Genomic DNA, 20,354 nt, shown 5'->3' with positions numbered 1-20,354 from the left:
GATAGATTTATGTGCTGTCCTGGGGAGGAGCCAGTGGTTGTGGTAGATGTAGGTACCTATGACATAGGGAAAGGTAGGAGAGAGGTCATGGAGGACAAATTTAGGCTGCTAGGAAAGAGATTAAAGTCCAGGACTTCCATGATAGCATTATTTGAAATGCTTCCAGTTCCACATGCAGCGCCAGTCAGACAGGCAGAACTGCAGGGTCTCAATGTGTGGATGAGAAGATGGTGTTCGGAGTTGGAATTTAGATTTATTAGGAACCGAGGAACCTTTTGAGGAAGGAGGAAGAACCTATACAGGAAGAATGGGCTTCACCTAAACCAAACAGAACCAGACTGCGGTCATGTAAATATAAAAGTCATAGAGGAGTTTTAAAATTAATGGCTGAGGGAAAGCTGACAGATGCGGAGGACCACATGGTTCAGACAGACATCCCTCATTAAAGGGGATACTCTATAGCCTAGTAAAAGAGGAGAGGACAGAAGTTGATAAAGTACAGATAGGGTCTTAGAAGCTGCCCCAACACCTATTGACTCAGTAGCTTCCGAGACCTTACCCACTCAGCTCCCAAGAACTCAGTTCGACTTCAAAACATGTCACTGAAATTTCTTCGTTGGCATACAATTAAAGTACACTTGAGTTGATCAGGCTGAAGCACAGGGGATGAGTACAGGGCACACCAAATATCCAAAGTTACACAGCAAACCTCTTCCTTTATATACATTTATGCATTGGATTGGTCACTGTGCTCTGTACAAGCATGACTTCCCTTCCCCCCCCTTATGTTCCAGGCTTCTTTACCCATTGTAAATGGTTCCCCGAGTGTTCCCCCTTATCTTACTTAGTACAGACATTCTGTTTCTAGCTTACCAATTCATTTACCTCCCTAATCCTATCTCCCAAGAAACGAGGCCTCGACCACATCCAATTACTCATGTCAAGCCAGGCCTATAGTTGGGACTGAAAAGAAACCAGTCAAATGAAAAAGAATCCCATTCAATTACATCACAGGAAAGCAGAGAAATAAATATTGACCAGTTTTATAAGTGCTTGCATACAAATGCCTGAAGTCTAAATATCAAGATAGGGAACTTGAGTACCTGGTATTAAATGAGGATATTGATGTAATAGACATCACAGAAACTTGATGGAACAATGATAATCAGTGGTACACAGTAATACCAGGCTACAAAATATATGGAAATGGCAGAGTAGGTGGGAGAGTGGCCCTATATGTGAAAGAAAGCAGTCAAATATAGTGAACTTCTTAAATGAATCCAACTGTACCATAGACTCTGTATGGATAGAAACTCCATGCTTGAACAAGAGGATAGCGGTAGGAATATACACTTCCAACCACCTGACCAGGACAGGGATTTTGAAATGCTCAGGGAGATTAGAAAGGCTACAAAAAAACAGAAAACCCAACAACAGGGGATTTCAACTATCCCCATATTGAGTCAACATGGCTTTTGTAAAGGGAAATCTTAACTCACCAACCTATTAGAATTCTTTGAGGGTGTCAAACATGTGGATAAGGGCAATCTAGTGTACTTGGACTTTAAGAAAGCCTTTGACAAGGTCCCTGACCAAAGGTGCTTAAGCAGTCACAGGATAAGAGGGAAGGTCTTCTCATCGATCAGTAACTGGTCAAAAGATACGAAACAAAGGGTATCAATAAACAGTTTTCACAGTAAGGAGAGGTAAATAGCAGCGTTCCACAAGGATCTGAATGAAACCAGTGCTGTTCAACATTCATAAACGATCTGGAAAAAGGGGGTAAACAGTGAGATGTCAAAATCTGCAGACGATACAAAATTACTCAAGCTAGTTAAGTCCAAAGCAGACAGCGAAGCGTTACAGAGGGATCTCACTAAATTGGGTAACAAAATGGAAGATGAAATTCAATGTTGATAAGTGCAGAGTAATGCATGTTGGAAAACATAATCCCAACTATACATACAAAATGATGGGGTCTAAATTTGCTGTTTCCACTCAAGAAAGATCTTGGAGTCATCATGGATAGTCCTCTAAACTGCTCAATGTGCAGCAGCAGTCAAAAAAAGCTAACAATGTTAGGAACCATTAGGAAAGGGATAGATAAGAGAGAAAATATCGTGCTGGCTCTATATAAATCCATGGTACGCCCACACCTTAAATACTTCATGTAGTTCTGGTTGCCCCATCTCAAAAAAGATATTTAGAATAGGAAAAAGTTCAGAGAAGGGCAACAGTGTAGTATCCCACTGCCTCCAACTATTGGAGCCCTTTTCCACTGCAGTGAAAGGCTCTGGGAGTGAGAAAAGGCTCTTGTAGCAGAGAAGCATGGGGAAAGGCTCTGGCAGCTCCCTTAGTGGTCTTTCGCCCAATATTTCCCCCACTAGAGCCTTTCCCTCCTGCCCCCCACCCCAAGCCTTTCACTGCGCTGTTTGACACACACCACACACACACCAGTGAGCGTGGACACAAACTGCTTTCCAAGGCAGTGCGTAGCTCATGGTGGTGTGCAGCGTAAACAAGGCCTTCGATGAAACTGCATTTTCTGACAGAAAACTTAAAATCAAAAGGTTTCAGAGTGGTAGGCGTGTTAGTCTGTATCAGCAAAAAGAATGATGAGTACTTGTGGCACCTTAGAGACTAACAAATTTATTTGAGCATAAGCTTTCGTGGGCTAAAACCCACTTCATCGGATGCATGCAGTGGAAAATACAGTAGGAAGAGATATTTTATATATATATATATATATATATATCACACACACACACACACACACACACACACACACACACACACACAGAACATGAAAAACTGGGTGTTGCCATACCAACTATAACGAGACTAATCAATTAAGGTGGGCTATTATATATACTTTGGCCAAACCGGACAGTCTCTACGCAAAAGAATAAATGGACACAAATCAGACGTCAAGAATTATAACATTCAAAAACCAGTCTGAGAACACTTCAGCCTTCCTGGTCACTCAATTACAGATCTAAAAGTCACAATTCTCCAATCAAAAAAAAAACTTCAAAAACAGACTCCAATGAGAAACTGCAGAATTGGAATTAATTTGCAAACTGGACACCATTAAATTAGGCTTGAATAAAGACTGGGAGTGGATGGGTCATTACACAAAGTAAAAACTATTTCCCCATGCTATTTTCCCCCCTACTGTTACTCTCACCTTCTTCTCAACTGTTGGAAATGGGCCATCCTGATTATCTCTACAAAAGTTTTTTTTGTTGTTGTTTTTTGTTTTCCTCCTGCTGATAATATCCCACCTTAATTGATTAGTCTCATTATAGTTGGCATGGCAACACCCAGTTTTCCATGTTCTCTGTGGGTGGGTGTGTATATATCTTCCTACTGTATTTTCCACTGCATGCATCTGATGAAGTGGGTTTTAGCCCACAAAAGCTTATGCTTTTAAAATCAAAAGAGTTTTCAACCAGCTCTGCTAGAAACTAAGACAAAATCCCTTACCAGTTTCATTTCTTCTGCTGACATGTGGAGCTGACTGCCGGAAGGCACCGAGATTCAGTTTTGGGGGCCTCAGAGGTTTCTTTGGAGGGGAACCAAGAGATTTAACTGAAGGAAGTGGTTTAACTTTTGGAGGTTTGCTATCCTTGACATCAAGTTGTCTTTCTGTGCCAGCATGATGGAGAAAGGGTTCTGATGCTGTTTGTAACAAGAGCCACAAGGAGAGAGTCAGTTATTACTTCTCATTTCAAGTAAAAATTCATGTAGGACTGTTTGCATAAATTGGCCAAAAAACTGGTAGGAATGTCAAACATTCCTATTTGCCTATTCTCATTTTATACATAGACACTTACTCAGCGTGGGGCCTGATTTTTCAGTGGTGTTACAGAATGAAAAGTAGTAAGTAAAGTAGTAGTAAGAAAGCGGAAGGCTCTTTTTCTGTTTCTTCAGATTGTTATACAATTGGCCACCTTTGAGAGCGATCTTTTTCTTGATTTGTTGTAAAAAAAAATTGAATTTTCGGTGCCAATAAGTTTTTCATTTTCTAGACTTTAGCAGTATAACTCTCTTAAATATGCAGCTCCAGTAAGGTAGCTTTCCAGAGTAAACAACGATTTCATAGAATCATAGAACTGGAAGGGAACTTGAGAGGGCATCTAGTCCAGTCCCCTGCACTCAAGGCAGGACCAGGGCCAGCGCAACCCATTAGGCGACCTAGGCGGTTGCCTAGGGCACTACAATTTGGGGGGCGGTGACCGCGGTGGTATTTCAGCAGCAGGACCTTCCGCCGCCTCTGTGGGGGGCGGCATTTCGGAGTGGGAGCTTCCGCTGCCTAGGTCAGCAGAAAAGCTGGCAGCACTCCTGGGCAGGACTAAGGATTTAATCTTTTCAGTATTTTGGCATTAAATCTGAAGCTGATCAAATGAACTTGCTGCTCAATACCTCCTTGGTAGCACGTTTCTAGAAGAAATGCCCGAAGGAGCAAGTGCATTCTTAGTTCGGACTTGAACTTCCCAAAGTTGGGGGAAATGTACAGATCTGAGGATTCAAACCAGCTCCATTTTTACTCAGAAGTTATCTTTATAGAAAATAAATCCCTTAATTTTTTGCAGAGCGTATGAATCATAGAATATTAGGGTTGGAAGGGACCTCAGGAGGTCATCTAGTCCAACCCACTGCTCAGAGCAGGACCAATCCCCAGACAGATTTTTGCCCCAGATCCCTAAATGGCCTCCTCAAGGATTGAACTCGCAACCCTGGGTTTAGCAGGCCAATGCTCAAACCACTGAGCTATTCATGAATACCATGACATAAGAATCCAGTCTGATTCAAATGAACACATTCTTCCTCCTTAACCCTGTTTCCAGAACTTGAACTTACCTCCCACCCAGTCCTCTGCCCCCCCCCCCCCCCCCAGCAGTTTGAAAGGACCTAGCTAGCCAGTTACTCACCTTCCTTTCTTTTCCTACTCAAATTATTTGTCAGTTTTGTGCACCCCTACATATCAGTTCTCGTCATATCTTGCCATGCCAAAGCGCCACTAGAAGAGAGTTCTCTCTGGAAGCCTCCTGCTCAATTCTGCAGAGTGTAGGTACTCATCCCAACTGATCCTATATGCTCTCTCTTTTGGATCTGCATTAAAGTTCTAATGGCTGAGCCTCAAAACTGGCAGAGTGCCATATAAATACCATGTAACGACGTTGAGAGGATGGATTTACCTTTCAGATACTGAGAGGTCTCACTTGGCTTGTGTGGATCATAAGCAAGCTGAGAGAATCCAGTCGTCTTAAGGCTTTGCTCAGTGCTCTTGTAACCGCTAGATGGACGGGGAGGTGATGAAGTCTGGGGCAGTATAGGCATTCTACTGGCGGGGAGAGATTTCTTTTGGGTAGAGAAATCCAGTACTTGCTCCTTCCCAGCACTTCTCATTTTGTTGCTCTCTGCTCCGAGGGTAGTGTTCAGAACCCGTGGCTGAGCAGAAGGATTCCCACTTATACACTGTGGTGGTGGAAGCACTGCAGACTTCCTGTCATTCTGAGCTGAAGCACTTTCCCAGATCTGCAGAGTATGATGGAAGGAGTTTAACAGTTCTTCCTCTGAATTTGCATTAACAGATGCCTGCTGAGAAATGCAAGAAGTTGGACGGGGTTTCTGCGAATCCCCTCTAGGAGGTGCATCTCCACAAAGGGCTCCCTCCACGGCTTTATTCTTTGGGCCTTCATTCTTCCCTGCTAGATACAAGTTGCCATGCTTGACTCTAGGTAATATGAAAGGTTTGGACTGCATTAGCTCTGAGCTATGCACAGCAGAACAAAATTGTTCTCTCTTTTGTTCTGACATCAGCACTTTCCCTTGGTTCAGGATTCTGGGACTGGACACACCCTTAGTGTCGGAGCTTGGTAGGTGTAAACTTTCTGCAGGAGGCTTCTTGGGTGGTTGTGGCACAGTATTTGAAAAATTGGAATCATTTTGAAATTTTGCTCGGAGTGCTCTGAAGTCATTTATGCCTTCCTAAAGGAGGGGGAAAGCAGCAGAAAGGTTATTGGCATTCTCCAAAGAGGCAATTAGTTCATACTGTTCATTTGGTGGAAAAGTGGATTAAAATTTAATGGCACATTTACAAAACATTAAGTGAATTGCCAAAGGGTGCAGGTACCATGCCCCTCACCCAAAACTAAACAGAAGACCAATATTAAGTCTCATATGTTTAAATTTAGACAAGCTACTTCAGCATAAACCCCTCCCCCCACCACTTACACAGTCTCCAAAGGAGTAATCAACAAGAGTGACTTGCAGATACAGAGACAAGGTGGGTGAGGTAATATCTTTTATTGGACCAACTTGTGTTGGAGAGAGACAAGCTTTTGCCAAACAAGGACACTCCACCAGAGAAGATGATCAAATCATGGAACAGGCCACCTAAATACCCCAAGAGAACTTGCTTCAATACAGAAATAAAAACCCTTCTGACCACACACTTAGTTGTCACCTGTTACCTCACACTGGAAGGGACTGGACTCGATAACCTTTCAAGGTCCCTTCCAGCTCTATGAGATAGGTATATCTCCGTATATCTATTTATTTTATGTGGGGTGTCAAACAACTATAACCCATACTCAATGGGGACCCCATCCTCAACCTCCACTTCTGGCCTCAAACAACTCCAAAACCTCTCCAAGATCATCATAATCAGTGGCAAGTTCCCCACAACACAGCAACTCAAAGTGGCACCAGAACTTGCTGGAACAATACATCTCCACTGCTACAATGATCAACACCTTTCAAGATCCATGGATCCTACACATGCCTATGACAACATGGGATGTACCTTATCCAGTGCCCTACCTAAACTTAATGCTCCACCAACTATGTGGGTGAAATGAGACAATCACTACTCTTAAATGAGCTCACACAGGAAAGACCACCCTATCACCAGTGGATGAACGCTTTCTGCAAAGCCATCTGACCTATCAATCCTCACCCTCAAAGGAAACGTGCACAACACTTTCAAAAGACGAGCCTGGAAGCTTAAATTCATTACTCTGCTAAACACTAAAAATCGTGGACTGAATAGAAATACTGCTGTAATATGCCACAAATCCAATCTGTAACCCACTAACCTGCTCTTTTTGCCCCCTTTTTGCAGAGGTGTTAATGGGCCACTCTACCTCCAATAGTCCCTTACAATATGTGCTAACTACTTAGGCTACGTCTTCACTACGGGGGGGAGGAGAGGTCGATTTAAGATACGCAAATTCAGCTACGCGAATAGTGTAGCTGAATTAGACGTATCGCAGCCGACTTACCCCGCTGTGAGGACGGCGGCAAAATCGACCTCCGCGGCTTCCCGTCGACGGCTCTTACTCCCACCTTCGCTGGTGGAGTAAGAGCGTCGATTCGGGGATCGATTGTCGCGTCCTGACAGGACGCGATCAATCGATCCCCGAGAGGTCGATTTCTACCCGCCGATTCAGGCGGGTAGTGTAGACCTAGCTTTATTCTAAACTCTCTGTTCCAGCTTGCATTTTGCTGTGATGCTGGCAGTACCTTTCCTAGACCCGGGGAAGAGCTCTGTGTGGCTGGAAAGTGTGTGTGTCTCTCTCACCAACAGAAATTGGTCCAGTAAAAGATATTACTTCACCCACCTTGTCCCTCTCAGATCCTGGGATCGACACAGCTACAGGTACACTGGATAGTGACCTGCATAGGCACAGGTTGGAAAATAGTTGCTTGGTTACACTCATTACGATCCTGCAAGGCACTGAACACACCAATATTCCATTAAAGACAATGGCTTCAGAAGACACTCAAACCACACAGGATCAGGGCCTAGGTGAGAGACAAGGGTTTAGGAGTCATTACTAATGAGGGAGGGAAACAATAAGGGTGTCTCCTCAGCTGTAAATTGGTGTAGATTGGTCATAGATCCATTGATTTCAATTGACCTGCCCCTAAATGAAGAGTGACTCATAACTAGTTCCAGGACTCATAAGCTAGTACTTTTCAAGTGCTAAATTGTTTCAGTACCTCTCCCCCGCTCCCTTTTGTTGTAAGTGCTGGAAATGATACAAGCTAACTGACATTAAACTATTTTATTTAAGGACATGAAACACAGTCATGTGTGCCTGCTGCTGCCCAGAGCACCTAATACCCTGTCCACGGACTAGCTTTCTAGTGTCGCCTTCTCAGAAAAGGAATTACAAGAACAATCCTATCCATCAAGGTCCCCTGTATTATTAAACAAATCTTGCATCCCTCACACATGACTGGTCCTACTGACCTCAGTGGAACTTCGTACATGAATAATACTTTGAGGCCAAATTGTATCATCTTAGAATAAGTGGTAATTCACTCATTCTTTTATCTCATGTCAGTGCAGTATGGAACTTGTATCAGATTTCCAACACATTCCTTGATCCTCAGATTTATAATCACCACTATTCATTCAGCGGGCCAGATGAACACATAACATGGGGTAGGAAAGACAAGTTATCCAGGCAGGAGAATATATTGTCAGTAAAAGTCATTTTTCTACATTTGCCTGAAAGATTAGCATTTTTTTAAACTTGTTAATTTTAAAAGGTGTGGGCAAAGTTTAGTGAACTTTGTAGGTTTGTCCCATTTTGTCCCAGGCATTTTGCTGTCCCATGATGAAAAATAAGGCGTCTGTGATATTTATCTGCAATACACTTTTTGAATTCAGTCCTGAGCAAAACTAAAGAGAGCCGGACATCAAATTTATGAGCTACTCAAGTCCTTGGACTGGTCTATAAAACCTGTTATATGCCATGATTACATTAGGTGCACCAGGTTAACTATTTAGTTCAATGCAAAGAATTGTGATACTTCATGAGAACCTGTCTAATGAGGAAATTGGAAAAAATAATTTATGACAGAACTGCCTTCTTCAGAGTGGGGAAGAAGTGCTTAGACCCGTAACGTTAAGGCAGAACAGATGAATAGCATACTGAGGTTTTACTGAATTTTATTTAATTGCACAAGTTATTAAACACTGACAATTTCTGTTGAATAACCCCTTTCAGTAATGTTATTACTTTCACATGACAGTGTACGATGTAAAGAACCTACCCCGTGCAGGAGAGTGCATTGCTTCTATTATATTTCATATTTGGGGCCAGCGACGTGACGCACTATAAGAAGCTTCGCTAGTCTATTACGGAGTTTAAAGGGAATGGAGATTTCCAGAAAGAAAACTGATTCACCCTCTATCCAAGTCACCACAGAGAGCCATGACTACATCAAACAGATAATGGGACAAAGTAAGGTGCCATTGTTTCTATTGGAGAGGCACCAAGCAGCTGTGTATACTGAAGCTACACCTGAAGGACTTAACACTGTTTATAGCTCCTTAAATGCATTTCAGGTGTTTAATGGTATCAATGAGAAACTGGGTAATACAAGAGACACACGCAACTGTACACGAGGGAACAAGTAGTTTGGTGCTTATAACTGCAATCAGCATGTTAGACAAGACTTGTCTTCTTTGGTACAGTGTCCATTAAACCCACACCTGTTTGTTAACCATCTAATGGCAAAATGGGATGGCAAGAGTTAACGGTTCTGTCTTCTGTTCTGTGTCCTCCCTCTCCCCACCCTTGCCTTAATTAAAAAGGATGTGAATACAAATCCCTCTTTCCCTCAGGTTATTTCTCTTGCCTTGAAATGGGAACTATAATTCACTTTGCTTAATTAATTGACAGCTTCTCTCGTTTCGCCCTGGCTTCTTTAAGGGTCTGTGCTGCTATTTTTCCACTTTGCAAACAAGGGATCTAGGAATGAAGAGTGATTTTTTAAGTGCAGATGTTGTTAAAGCTTTATAATATGTCTATGCTAACTGCAGCCATAGTACTTTAGACTAGGGAACTCTCCAATTCCCCACCACCACCACCACACACACTTCTTGAAAAGGAAACACATTCACATTGTCAGATTCAGATGGTTGGCATTTTCTACACTTTGTATGCCCATGAAACACAGACCTAAGAAAGGCACACTTGGCACTACCATATGTATTAGAGCTGGGCAAATCATTCATGATACCATATTCACTGAGATTATGCCTATTGATGAAAAATTATAACACTTGAACAGATCTAACAGATTCCATGCAGTAGGGTGCCTATTATGGAAACAAGACCAAGTCTGAATGAGGACATTGTAGAAGCCCACACTTAATAGTGGAGATAAAGAGAGGGGAGGCTTTTTTTTTTTTTTTTTTTTTTAAAAAGGGCCCATCTCAAGCACATGCTAAGTAGGCAAATCCTAGAAAGGTCAGTTTCGCAATGAAATCCATGGTGGCCCTCCACTCCCACCAACCTACCAGGTCTCCTGAGGTTCTTCCCAATGTAGGGTCACTGCTTCCCCAAATCCCCATGAATTTCTGGAGGAGAAATAGGAAACAGCCTGAAGCATACCCTAAGATAGCAACCAAAGCACACAATGTGGTAGGAAAGGAAAACACCACAGGCAGAGAGTAACCTGTAAAGATTAGCATGGTACTATTGTGATAACTACAAATGTACTCTAATTGTGAGTTCAATTGTAAAAAGCGAGTGTAATTTCATAAGATGTCACAATAATCTATAACACAACAAATGCTGGTAGAAAGAGTTGCAGAAGGCAGACAGAAAAAGTGAATCAGTCCAAACGAAGAGGCCCGCTGACAGAACTCAAGGACTGCGTTAAGATCATGCTAGGTAAATAAGAAGAGCGTGGAACTAGAAATGATGAACCAGAACTGATGTGTTGGAAACTAGACCTGATTAGTGGACAAAACAATGACAGGATATTCCGCCCATCACTCCCTTTTGGGGGTCCTTAAGGAAAGACTTTGTGAGGGAGAAACTTGGCTACTGGAGTGAGCTTCACCATTATGGCTGCTGCCACGCTTACCCTCCCCCAGAACTCCAAGCCTTCTTCACCCTAACCTTGAGATGTCCTGACCAAATCGGGCCAGAGAGGAAGTCGTTTGACATACCTCACCACTTGAGACTGCATCTTTCTCCCCCCCCACCCCGTGTCCTTTTCCTGCCTCACCTTATTTCTTCTCTTTTCTCTCTTTCCTTCTGCTTAATAAGAGTCTGGCTTAGCCTGACAAGACAGTATTTTTTGCAACACTGTTGTAAGCTTGTGACCAGAATGAGGCAAGAGCAATGCCCTAAGCAGCCCAATCCTGCTATAAATCGGGTCTCAGTGTGACCGATAAGACCACGTGCTGGGCCTGTGTTTCACCAGCAGCGAGGTTGCAAGCTGTGTTTTCTACCTTCACTGTTCTTTTCTCTCCCCTCTCGTATGTGTCTTTTTTTTTTTTTGTTGTCTAGGATACAGGATTAGACTTAAACAGCAACATCTCCAGCCCATCTTAGCTAAATTCTCTTTTCCTCACAAGGACAGTTATTACAGTCTTTCACACCAAAGAGACCGTCAAACAAAGGCGACTTTCCTTCTAAAACCAAAAACTCTCCAGTGTAAGGGCAAGGGAACAAGACATGTTGTTAAAATGAAAGCCTTACGTAAGATCTTCATTTCAAATGCTTTCACCGTTTTTCCTTCTTTTCTTCATCTTTAATAAAAGGTTAAAGCAGGGGTCGGCAACCTTCGGCACGCGGCCCATCGGGGTAATACGCTGGTGGGCCGCGAGACGTTTTCTTTACGTTGACCGTCCACAGGCACGGCCCACCGCAGCGCCTAGTGGCCACGTTTCACCATTCCCAGCCAATGGGAGCTGCGGGAAGCAGCGGCCAGCACATCCCTGAGGCCCGGGCCACTTCCCACAGCTCCCATTAGCCGAGAACGGCGAACCGCAGCCACTGGGAGCTGCGTGGGGGCTGTACCTGCCAATGGTCAACGTAAACAAAACGCCTCACGGCCCATCAGAAGATTACCCTGATCAATCTCAAAGCATCGATTTTCCCACTGTAGTGTAGATATGCCCTAAGATATGAATGACTAGCAACCAATTTACCCTCTCATACTTAGACAAGGTCCTGGTAGACACATACAATAAGATCTTAAAATTTACACAAGCTATAAACTTTACAACAATAGAGGAAAGGAAATTACAAAATTCCCCAAAGTCTTTAGAATGTCATGAGGTGGTAACTGGAGACGTTTGAACCTGGTGTGACGGGTTGGATCACAGAAACCTCCTTGGGAGGGCCACCCGATGTGCAAAGACTACCTCTGCTCCTGTTTTCCCCGCCAGCTCAGGACTCCAGCACCCTGTCTTGCTGAGCCAGACACTCTCATCTGCTCCAACACAGACCCAGGGTCTGAATCACTTGCCCCGAAGCTGCAAGTTTACCTGAAAACAGCTCACAGAAGTGTGCTTGTCTTTAGCACTCAGATGCCCAACTCCCAATGGGGTCTAAACCCAGATAAATCCGTTTTACCCTGCATAAAGCTTATGCAGGGCAAACTCATAAATTGTTTGCCCTCTATAACACTGATAGAGAGATATGCACAGTTGTTTGCTCCCCCAGGTATTAATACATACTCTGAGTAAATTACTAAATAAAAAGTGATTTTATTAAATACAGAAAATAGGATTTAAATGGTTCCAAGTAGTAACAGGCAGAACAAAGTAAGTCACCAAGCAAAATAAAATAAAATGCGCAAATCTATGTCTAATCAAACTGAATACAGATAATCTCACCCTCAGAGATGCTTCAGTAAGTTTTTTTCTCAGGTTGGACACCTTCCAGGCCTGGGCACAATTCTTTCCCCTGGTACAGCTCTTGTTCCAGCTCAGGTGATAGCTAGGGGATTCTTCATGATGGCTCCTCTCCACCTTTGTTCTCTTCCACCCCTTTATATATCTTTTGCATAAGGCGGGAACCCTTTGTCCCTCTGGGTTTCCACCCCACCTCACTGGAAAAGCACCAGGTTAAAGATGGATTCCAGTTCAGGTGACATGATCACATGTCACTGCAAGACTTCATTGCCCACTTGCCAGCACACACATATACAGGAAGACTAACAGGTAAACACAACCATCTGCAGACAATGGTCCTGGTTAATGGGAGTCATCAAGATTCCAAACCATCATTAATGGCCCACACTTTACATAATTACAATAGGCCCTCAGAGTTATGTTTTATATTTCTAGTTTTAGATACAAGAGTGGTACATTTCTACAAATAGGATGATCACACTCAGTAGATTATGAGCTTTGTAATGGTACCTTACAAGAGACCTTTTGCACGAAGCATATCCCAGTTGCATTATATTCACTTATTATCATGTTTTTATAAAACCATATAGACTGCACAACGTCACACCCTCCTCCTGAACTTACTCCCAGAGACTTGGACACTGACCATGGCGGAGGCAGTATACCTAAAATTCGTTTTGGGGCTCCCCTATGGGGCAGACACTCCTGTGTCCCCCAAAAGGGAAAGAGACCCTGATCCAGCTGTAGGCTCACAGCTACCAGCTATGAGAGACCTTTAGCTGGCCAGCAAAATCCCCCTTCCCCATTTCACTCAGGTTGGGCTCGCTTCCAGCTAGAGTCCTTGGGGTTTGTTCCCACCGCAGCAGTCACCAGGACCCCAACTTCCAGACAGGCCTTTTAGCTGTGTAAACATCCTCCTGTCAGAATCAGGATAACTTCAAACCTGACTGATCTGAGTGGGTCCAACACTCAATGCAAACCCTTTGCACAGATTCAGCCTGTGTGAGAACAGTCAGTTAAACTCAGATGGACCGTGTGGCTAACCTCAGTGCTAAGCATGGTGCAGCCTTAAAAACAAAGCAGCACCTCAATCTGTAAGTACATTTCTCAATGCAAGCTAGCAGTCCCTATATACCAAGTCTCCGTGTCAGCCCTCTGAGAGCAAATCAAAGGCCTCAAGGCTGTGGTCAGAGGCAGCTAGCTATAAATTAGAGCCAGTCAAGCAATGAAAGAGAATTCACTAAGTTACTATATTTAAAAAAGAGTGCCAGAAACTTGCAGCAAGTAGTTAGTGAATTATTTGCCCTGCTGTAGTCATAACATGCTTAGCAACTTCAAAAAAAAAAAAAAAAAAAAGGAGACAGTCATTCTCAGGCTTGAAAGCTACTGATGTTTTACAGCCAGGGAACAGTTAGTTTATGGAGGGGATGGAGAAGGGAGATTAAAGTTAAACTGACGTCCCCCTTGCAAATAAATTGCTAGCCCAATATAAATATCTCCCAATAAAATAAATGAATAAAGCAAACCAGAGGATCGGTCTTAGAAAGAGGAACAGCTGGGGGTTTTGGTGCTGGTAATAGTGCCTAGCTAGGACCAGTCTATACACATGTAGGATAATTGGCAATTTAATATTTTGGGATAAGAAAGCATAACCCCACTCAGACAGTACACATGACAGATTTGAGAGGAAGAACTGCAATCCCCCTTTGTGAAAGCTATTGGTTGGTGAAGCCTGAACAGAAAATGGATCAAAGGCACTTGTCTTGTTGAACGTTGAATCCCAACTGCACTCTGACCCTGCATGACACACTCAACACAGCTAGCTGGAGGCTTGCCACATACTTCCCGGACTGCTCTATTTCACAATAAAATGTGCTCAAGGTGCATCACCTGTTAATTAGCTCCCTAGATTTTTCCTGCAAATCCACCCGTGCTTAGGAGGAAATGGAGAGGAGGAGCTCAGTACAGGCTGATTGCAGAGCTAGGAGAAACAGGAAGAGTTAATGGAGAACACAACACCCCCAGCTGAAGTTTCTTCCCCAACCCCTTAAGTGACATTTTTTCCACCATAGGAGCAGGACAAGAGACCCCAGCTAACCAGAAAAAACAGAGAGCAGACAGGCTGTCTGGGATGTTCGCCTCAGGCAATGCTCAGAAGTCAAAGTTATTTCCACACCTGTTGCCTATTCACTAAGACAATCGCCTGAAACTACGAAGCAAAGCAAGAAAGTCAAACAGCAAACATGTCACACGACACAGGGGAATATCCATTAGCCCTAGCATTGCAAAGCCAAAAGGCAGAAACAATATAACAACACTTACTACTTCCATGTCTTCTCAGCTGTCCAACACCCATCTGAATAGCTCAGCTTTGTAGCATATTTTACTTTCACTGTCTCCAGCCAGCGTTTACAGAGATTCACTTCCTCTCGCCCCAGCAGCTGTTGGTAATTACACTGCAGAGCGCTGTAGGAGTAAAAGCCCAGGGAAGGTGGGGCATGCACAGTACACCTGAGCACCAGTCCTGGCTCCTCCCTGTCCAGTCCCTCAGAGGGGTGGAGTGCAGAATAGCTTCACCTGGAGACAGCCCTGCCTCACTCAGATGGACCACCCTGTTCAGAACTTCTAGGACAAAGGCTGGGTATTGTCATCAGGGCAAGGCAGCACAGGGTCACGCCTGGGGCAGTGTAAATTGTATAGCTGTCTATGGCACCTCAGGACCTTCCACAGCCTCAGATTCTGAAGCGGCAAGAAGCAGCCCAGGAATCAGCACCACAGCTGTGCAACCTGAGCTCTGCAGTAGAGTCATTCACTGTGCAACCTTTTGTCTGCCAAATTGAGAAAGCTTATGTGAGAGCAGAGACTAGAGGGAGGGGGTTGAAGGCAGGTGGGAAGGGAAGGACAGGCATGTGGATTGTCTGGGGGCAGGAGTTATCAGTGGTGTATGAGTGAGGTTCCAGGGGCAAAGAGTTTGTGTGTGAGTGGGGGCAAGGCTAGTAATGGGTGTGCAGGGGGCAGAATGCAGAAGGAAGAGATGTGTTGGGAATAGGGTTACCATATTTGAACTTTCAAAAAAGAGGACACTCCGGGGGGGGGGGGGGGATGTAGCCCCGCCCCCTAGCCACTCCCTCCCAATTCCCGCCCCCCTAACTGCCCCCCACAGAACCCCCAACCCATCCAACCCTCCCTGCTCCTTGTCCCCTGATCGCCCCTTCCCGGGACCCCTGCCCCTAATCACCCCCCGGGACCTCACCCCTTATCTAAGCCTCCCTTATCTTTGTCCCCAACTGCCCCCTCCTGAGACCCCCCCACCCTACCTGTCCCCTGACTGTTCTGACTCCTATCCACACCCCTGCCCCCGCCAGATCCCCGGGACTCCCACGCCTATCCAACCGCTGCCTGTTCCCTGACTGCCCGCCCCCCGAACCTCCAACCCATCTAACCCTCCCTGTCCCCTGACTGCCCCAATCCCTCTCCACACCCCTGCCCCCTGACAGGCCACCCCCAGAACCCCTGACCCATCCAACCCTCTCCCTGTCCCCTGACTGCCCCAATCCCTCTCCACACCCCTGCCCCCTGACAGGTCCCCCCAGAACCCCCACCCCATCCAACCCTCCCCTGCTCCCTGTTTCTTGACTTGCCCCCAGCGCGGGGGAGGGAGCGGGGCTGGCCAATCAGGGCCGGCTGCCATGGGCAGGGGAGTGGCTTTCTGGGCCACTCTAGTTTGTAGCGGCACAAACAGCTCCTGCTCCCGTTTTGCTACCGGTGTGCTGAAGCTGCAGGGGAAGCGGGGGAGGGGCTTTTGCTGCCGGAGCGGCCCCAAGTGAGCAGCTCAATCCGGCGCGGCTGCCCTGTCAGCTGCTTTTTGGTCTTTAAATAGCTGTCCGGGGGGAAATCCCGGACATTTTTAGCTTTTTACAAATTCCCCCCGGACGGCTATTTAAAGACCCAAAAGCCGGACATGTCCGGGGAAACCCGGACGGATGGTAACCCTAGTTGGGAATGATCAGGAGTGGAGTTCAGGGGTTAGGTGGAAGGTTTCAGTTGGTGTATGGGAAGGGAAGGACAAGACTGAGAGGTAAGAGGGTTCTGGAGTAGTACCCTGATTGGAGAATGGGGGTAGGGGTGGGAAGGTCTACAAGTGAGCAGTAGAGAGTTGGGGGCAGGGTGAGTGACAGGACAAACTAAGTCTCAATAGGTGTCCATACTCCAAGGTGGATCCATTTTCAGACATAGGCTGGCTTGCCACAATGCAGCACAGTTTCCTATCTTCTTGCTGCTGCTGCTAACAGTTTGAAAAAAAGCCAGCAACGTGCTCTGCTCTGTTTAAGAACCTGTAAACCCCTGCCCTGTGGAGCTAACAACCTAAATACTGTTACTGCATTTGCTGAAGGCCTCGGGTTATATCACTACAAACAGGCAGAGTGGTGCCGGAGGAAAGCACTATACCTTCTTATTGCATTTAATTCTGAACCTCAACAGTGTTCTGTAAATCATTGTTGTCGCCTTTGCCAAAAACTCTTGTATTGTACAAGAAAGCCTTATGCTATTTTCTAAGGCATCATATTCTCTATGGGGTTCTCCCCCAGGAGATCTCTCCTCTCCATCCTTGCCCCATGGATGAGCTGTGTAATGATGGGTCATGGCAGTGAGGAGAATTTCTGGGGGGCTGGATTTCAGAAGAGCTGAAAGCCTGCACCTCCAACAGGAGGAGCTGCAGTTTCTCACAACTCTGAAAAAAATCAGGCCCCATGTTTGACTTTTGGATCCCCAGGACTCATAAGAACATAAGAGCAGCCATACTGGATCAGACCAAAGGTCCATCTAGCCCAGTATCCTGTCTTCAGACAGTGGCCAATGCCAGGTGCCCCAGAGGGAATAAACAGAACAGGTAATCATCAAGTGATCCATCCCCTGGTGCCCATATTATCTTCCTGTGACCTCCCTCCCCTGCTGCTGGCAAGCCCAGAGAGGAGGCATTCCTCTAGGGGAAGATTGTCAGGTAAAACATACATGACGTGTGGGTGGGGCATGGAAGAGCAAAAAGAGAACAGGGATTCACCACTACATGGATCTTCCTGTCCTTCCACCAGGGGTTGTGAGGGGGGGGAAGGGGGTGCTATGCTACTTCAGCCACTGGACTGTCTGTCTCTGCAATCTCTGCAAATGCTGGTCGTAGGCAGGAACCTTCAGCTTGCTTTCCCTACCTCTAGCCAGCACCTGGCTTGGCTATCGATCTATGGATTTGGATTTTGATGAAGAAAATTATAATAATAATTTGCATTTCTCTAGTGCCTCCTATTGAAGAATCTCAATGCACTTTACAAAGGTTCGTTAACTTAGCTATTCAACATTTCTGGGAATGGTGAAACTAGGGTAGAGAGAAGTCAAGTGACTTGTCTAAGGTCACACAAGAAGTCCGTGGCAGAGCCAGGAGCAGACTTTAGCACTTCTGGCCCTCCATCTTGACAACATCATCAGCCTTCCTCTTTCCCTGTCTTTCTTCTGCTTCCTTTTCCTTTTTAAAAATTTATTCATCAAGATTTTTGTTAACAAATATAACCATTATACAGAAGAAACAAAACCAACATTAATTTAAAAGCATAGTGTAAGTAACATATGAAACTATTTTTCATAATCTGTGAACACCACAAAATAGCTAACCAAAGAAGCCCGACAGTCAAGAAAATGCAATGAGGATTTTTTTGCCCCCCAAAAATCCTAATCCTAAGAGGTTTTTTTCTTTAATTGTCAACTCTCCCGTAATAAAGCTTTAAAATTCACTACCTGATGGGAGATTTTCTGCCCTGCAAGGAGAATTCTATTGAATTCCCGTAGAAAGACTTTTCCAAACAGATGCTGAAATGCTAAAAATTCCAGGACATTAACATTATTTAAATTTTCCTTTTGTTTTTTTTTTTTTTTTTTTGGTCTCTTTCTGCGTATGTCTACACTGCAGTAGTAGGTTTTACTGCGGCATGTGTAGACATACCTGAGCATGGTCTGTACAAGCCCACGTGGTATCCTGGGCCTCTACTCAAGTGGCTAGCCCATGCTAATAGGCAAGACAAAGAAGCCCCTGTAAGGCCTCACAGGTAGATTAGATATGGGTAGGGTTTTTCAAAATGGCTCTTCAGAGTGGAAGGTTGTCTTGTTCTTTACGTCAGAAGCTCACATACACTGAGTTAAGGGTACAGAAGTTTCCTGAAGTGCTGATTCTGCACAAGACATGCAGCCTCCTAATCACAGAGGGCTTTACACTATTTTAAAAATTTCTTTAAATGGGAACAGAATTCCAGTTGCTCATATTACCTAGGAACGGTGCTTCTCCTTAACTGTTAGACCCCAAATCTCTACTTCCCTTTAATGCCAGACAGACTTCGATTAATGTCATTGGGAATTCCTCATGAGTAAGACAAGCAGGATTTGCCCCTACATGTGTAGAACCTCCTAGATATATAGGGTGGGATTTTTAAAAGTGTTCAGCATTAGCCAAGCTTTACCCCTAGTGCTGTCGGTTCTAAAACTCCCACTGGCTGCAATAGCAGTAGAGTTTGGCCATCACTGAACAGGTCTGAAAATCCCACCCTATATATCTAGGAGGTTCTACATTTGTAGGGATAAATCCTGCTTGTCTGACTCATGCAGATTTCCCCATGACATTAGCATCTCTGCTTTAGTACTTCACCTGCATGCATCATGCCTTTTGTATTGCTAACTTCTTACCACAGTCCCCTTTGGTACCCAGTGCAAAGTATTTTTGCATAAAGAAAGATGTGTGTCAGTCAATCTCAAAGTGAGATGGTTTAATCAGTATGTGAATTCTGTGTGTTGCTCCCACTACTGTCATTTAATACTAGGCAACTGCAACATTTTCTTGTCAGTCATATATGTCAGTATGTTCTGCAGCTGTCCATTGGGGCGTGCAAGTTCAGATCCTGCAGTCCTTCCTCCTTTCCCCCCCCCCCCCAGACAAAACTCCCAGCTTCAAGGTACACAGCCCAAGCCAAGGAAAGATTTGGTTGTAAAATACCACCTATGCCACACAGACCTGGGAGGATCCATTAACTAATTACTGCTTGTAAAGTGTTATGCAGGTGCTAAGTACTTATCAATTTTATCCATTTTACTGAGGAGTAAATGAATGCACAGCAAGACCAGTTATCACTGAATTGGGACTAGAAGCCAGATGCCCTGAATCTATCCTGTGCTCTTATCCTTGGACATATCCCTATTTCTATTCCATGGTTCTCTGTCAGGCCTTTTCTTTTACACCAATCCTTTCCTCTTTATCAGTAGGAAGAATGAAGGGTACAGCTATTGTGTTTCATCAGTCCACCAGTCCTATCCATTATAAATCAGACAGAATGTCTACTCCTCCTCAAGCATAAATAAGAGTCATCAGAGAGATGACAGCAGACATTTCCCCTGAGGGAAAGAGCTTCTTCCTTCTGACCAGGTAGCAGAGCTTAGTAAAAACAAACATCCTCGCTAAACAAGTCTAAACGTATTTCATAGCGAGGTATCTCCCCTTCTTAGGCCTTGGCTACACTTAGGACTTCCCAGCGCTGCCGCGGCAGCGCTGTGAAGCGCGAGTGTAGTCGCGCCGCCAGCGCTGCGAGAGAGCTCTCTCGCAGTGCTGTAAGTACTCCACCTCTCCGAGGGGAGTAGCTTGCAG

The 20,354-nt window shown here is 44.8% G+C and overlaps 1 protein-coding gene across 3 annotated transcripts in view; it reads right to left on the bottom strand.

Annotated features, from left to right (window-relative positions):
* The window catches only part of LOC112120544 (FYN-binding protein 2), a 65,649-nt gene that overhangs the window by 29,608 nt on the left and 15,687 nt on the right, over positions 1–20,354 (bottom strand). For 2 of the 3 annotated variants that reach the window (XM_026651859.1, XM_026651860.1), the window contains exons 1-3: positions 14,999–15,069; positions 5,202–5,994; positions 3,487–3,681 (exon numbers count right to left, since the gene is read on the bottom strand). In XM_026651859.1, coding sequence (XP_026507644.1) covers positions 3,487–3,681; positions 5,202–5,994; positions 14,999–15,007 — 997 coding nt within the window. In that variant the 5' untranslated portion in view covers positions 15,008–15,069. Of the gene's footprint in view, positions 1–3,486; positions 3,682–5,201; positions 5,995–14,998; positions 15,070–20,354 lie in introns of those variants that run through there. The other variant, XM_026651858.1, reaches the window with a different exon arrangement.

This window comes from Terrapene carolina, unplaced genomic scaffold (genome assembly GCF_002925995.2).
Source record: "Terrapene carolina triunguis isolate 2854851 unplaced genomic scaffold, T_m_triunguis-2.0 Scaffold103, whole genome shotgun sequence".
Taxonomy (NCBI): Eukaryota; Metazoa; Chordata; order Testudines; family Emydidae; genus Terrapene; species Terrapene triunguis.
This window is presented reverse-complemented; position numbering and strand designations above follow the sequence as displayed.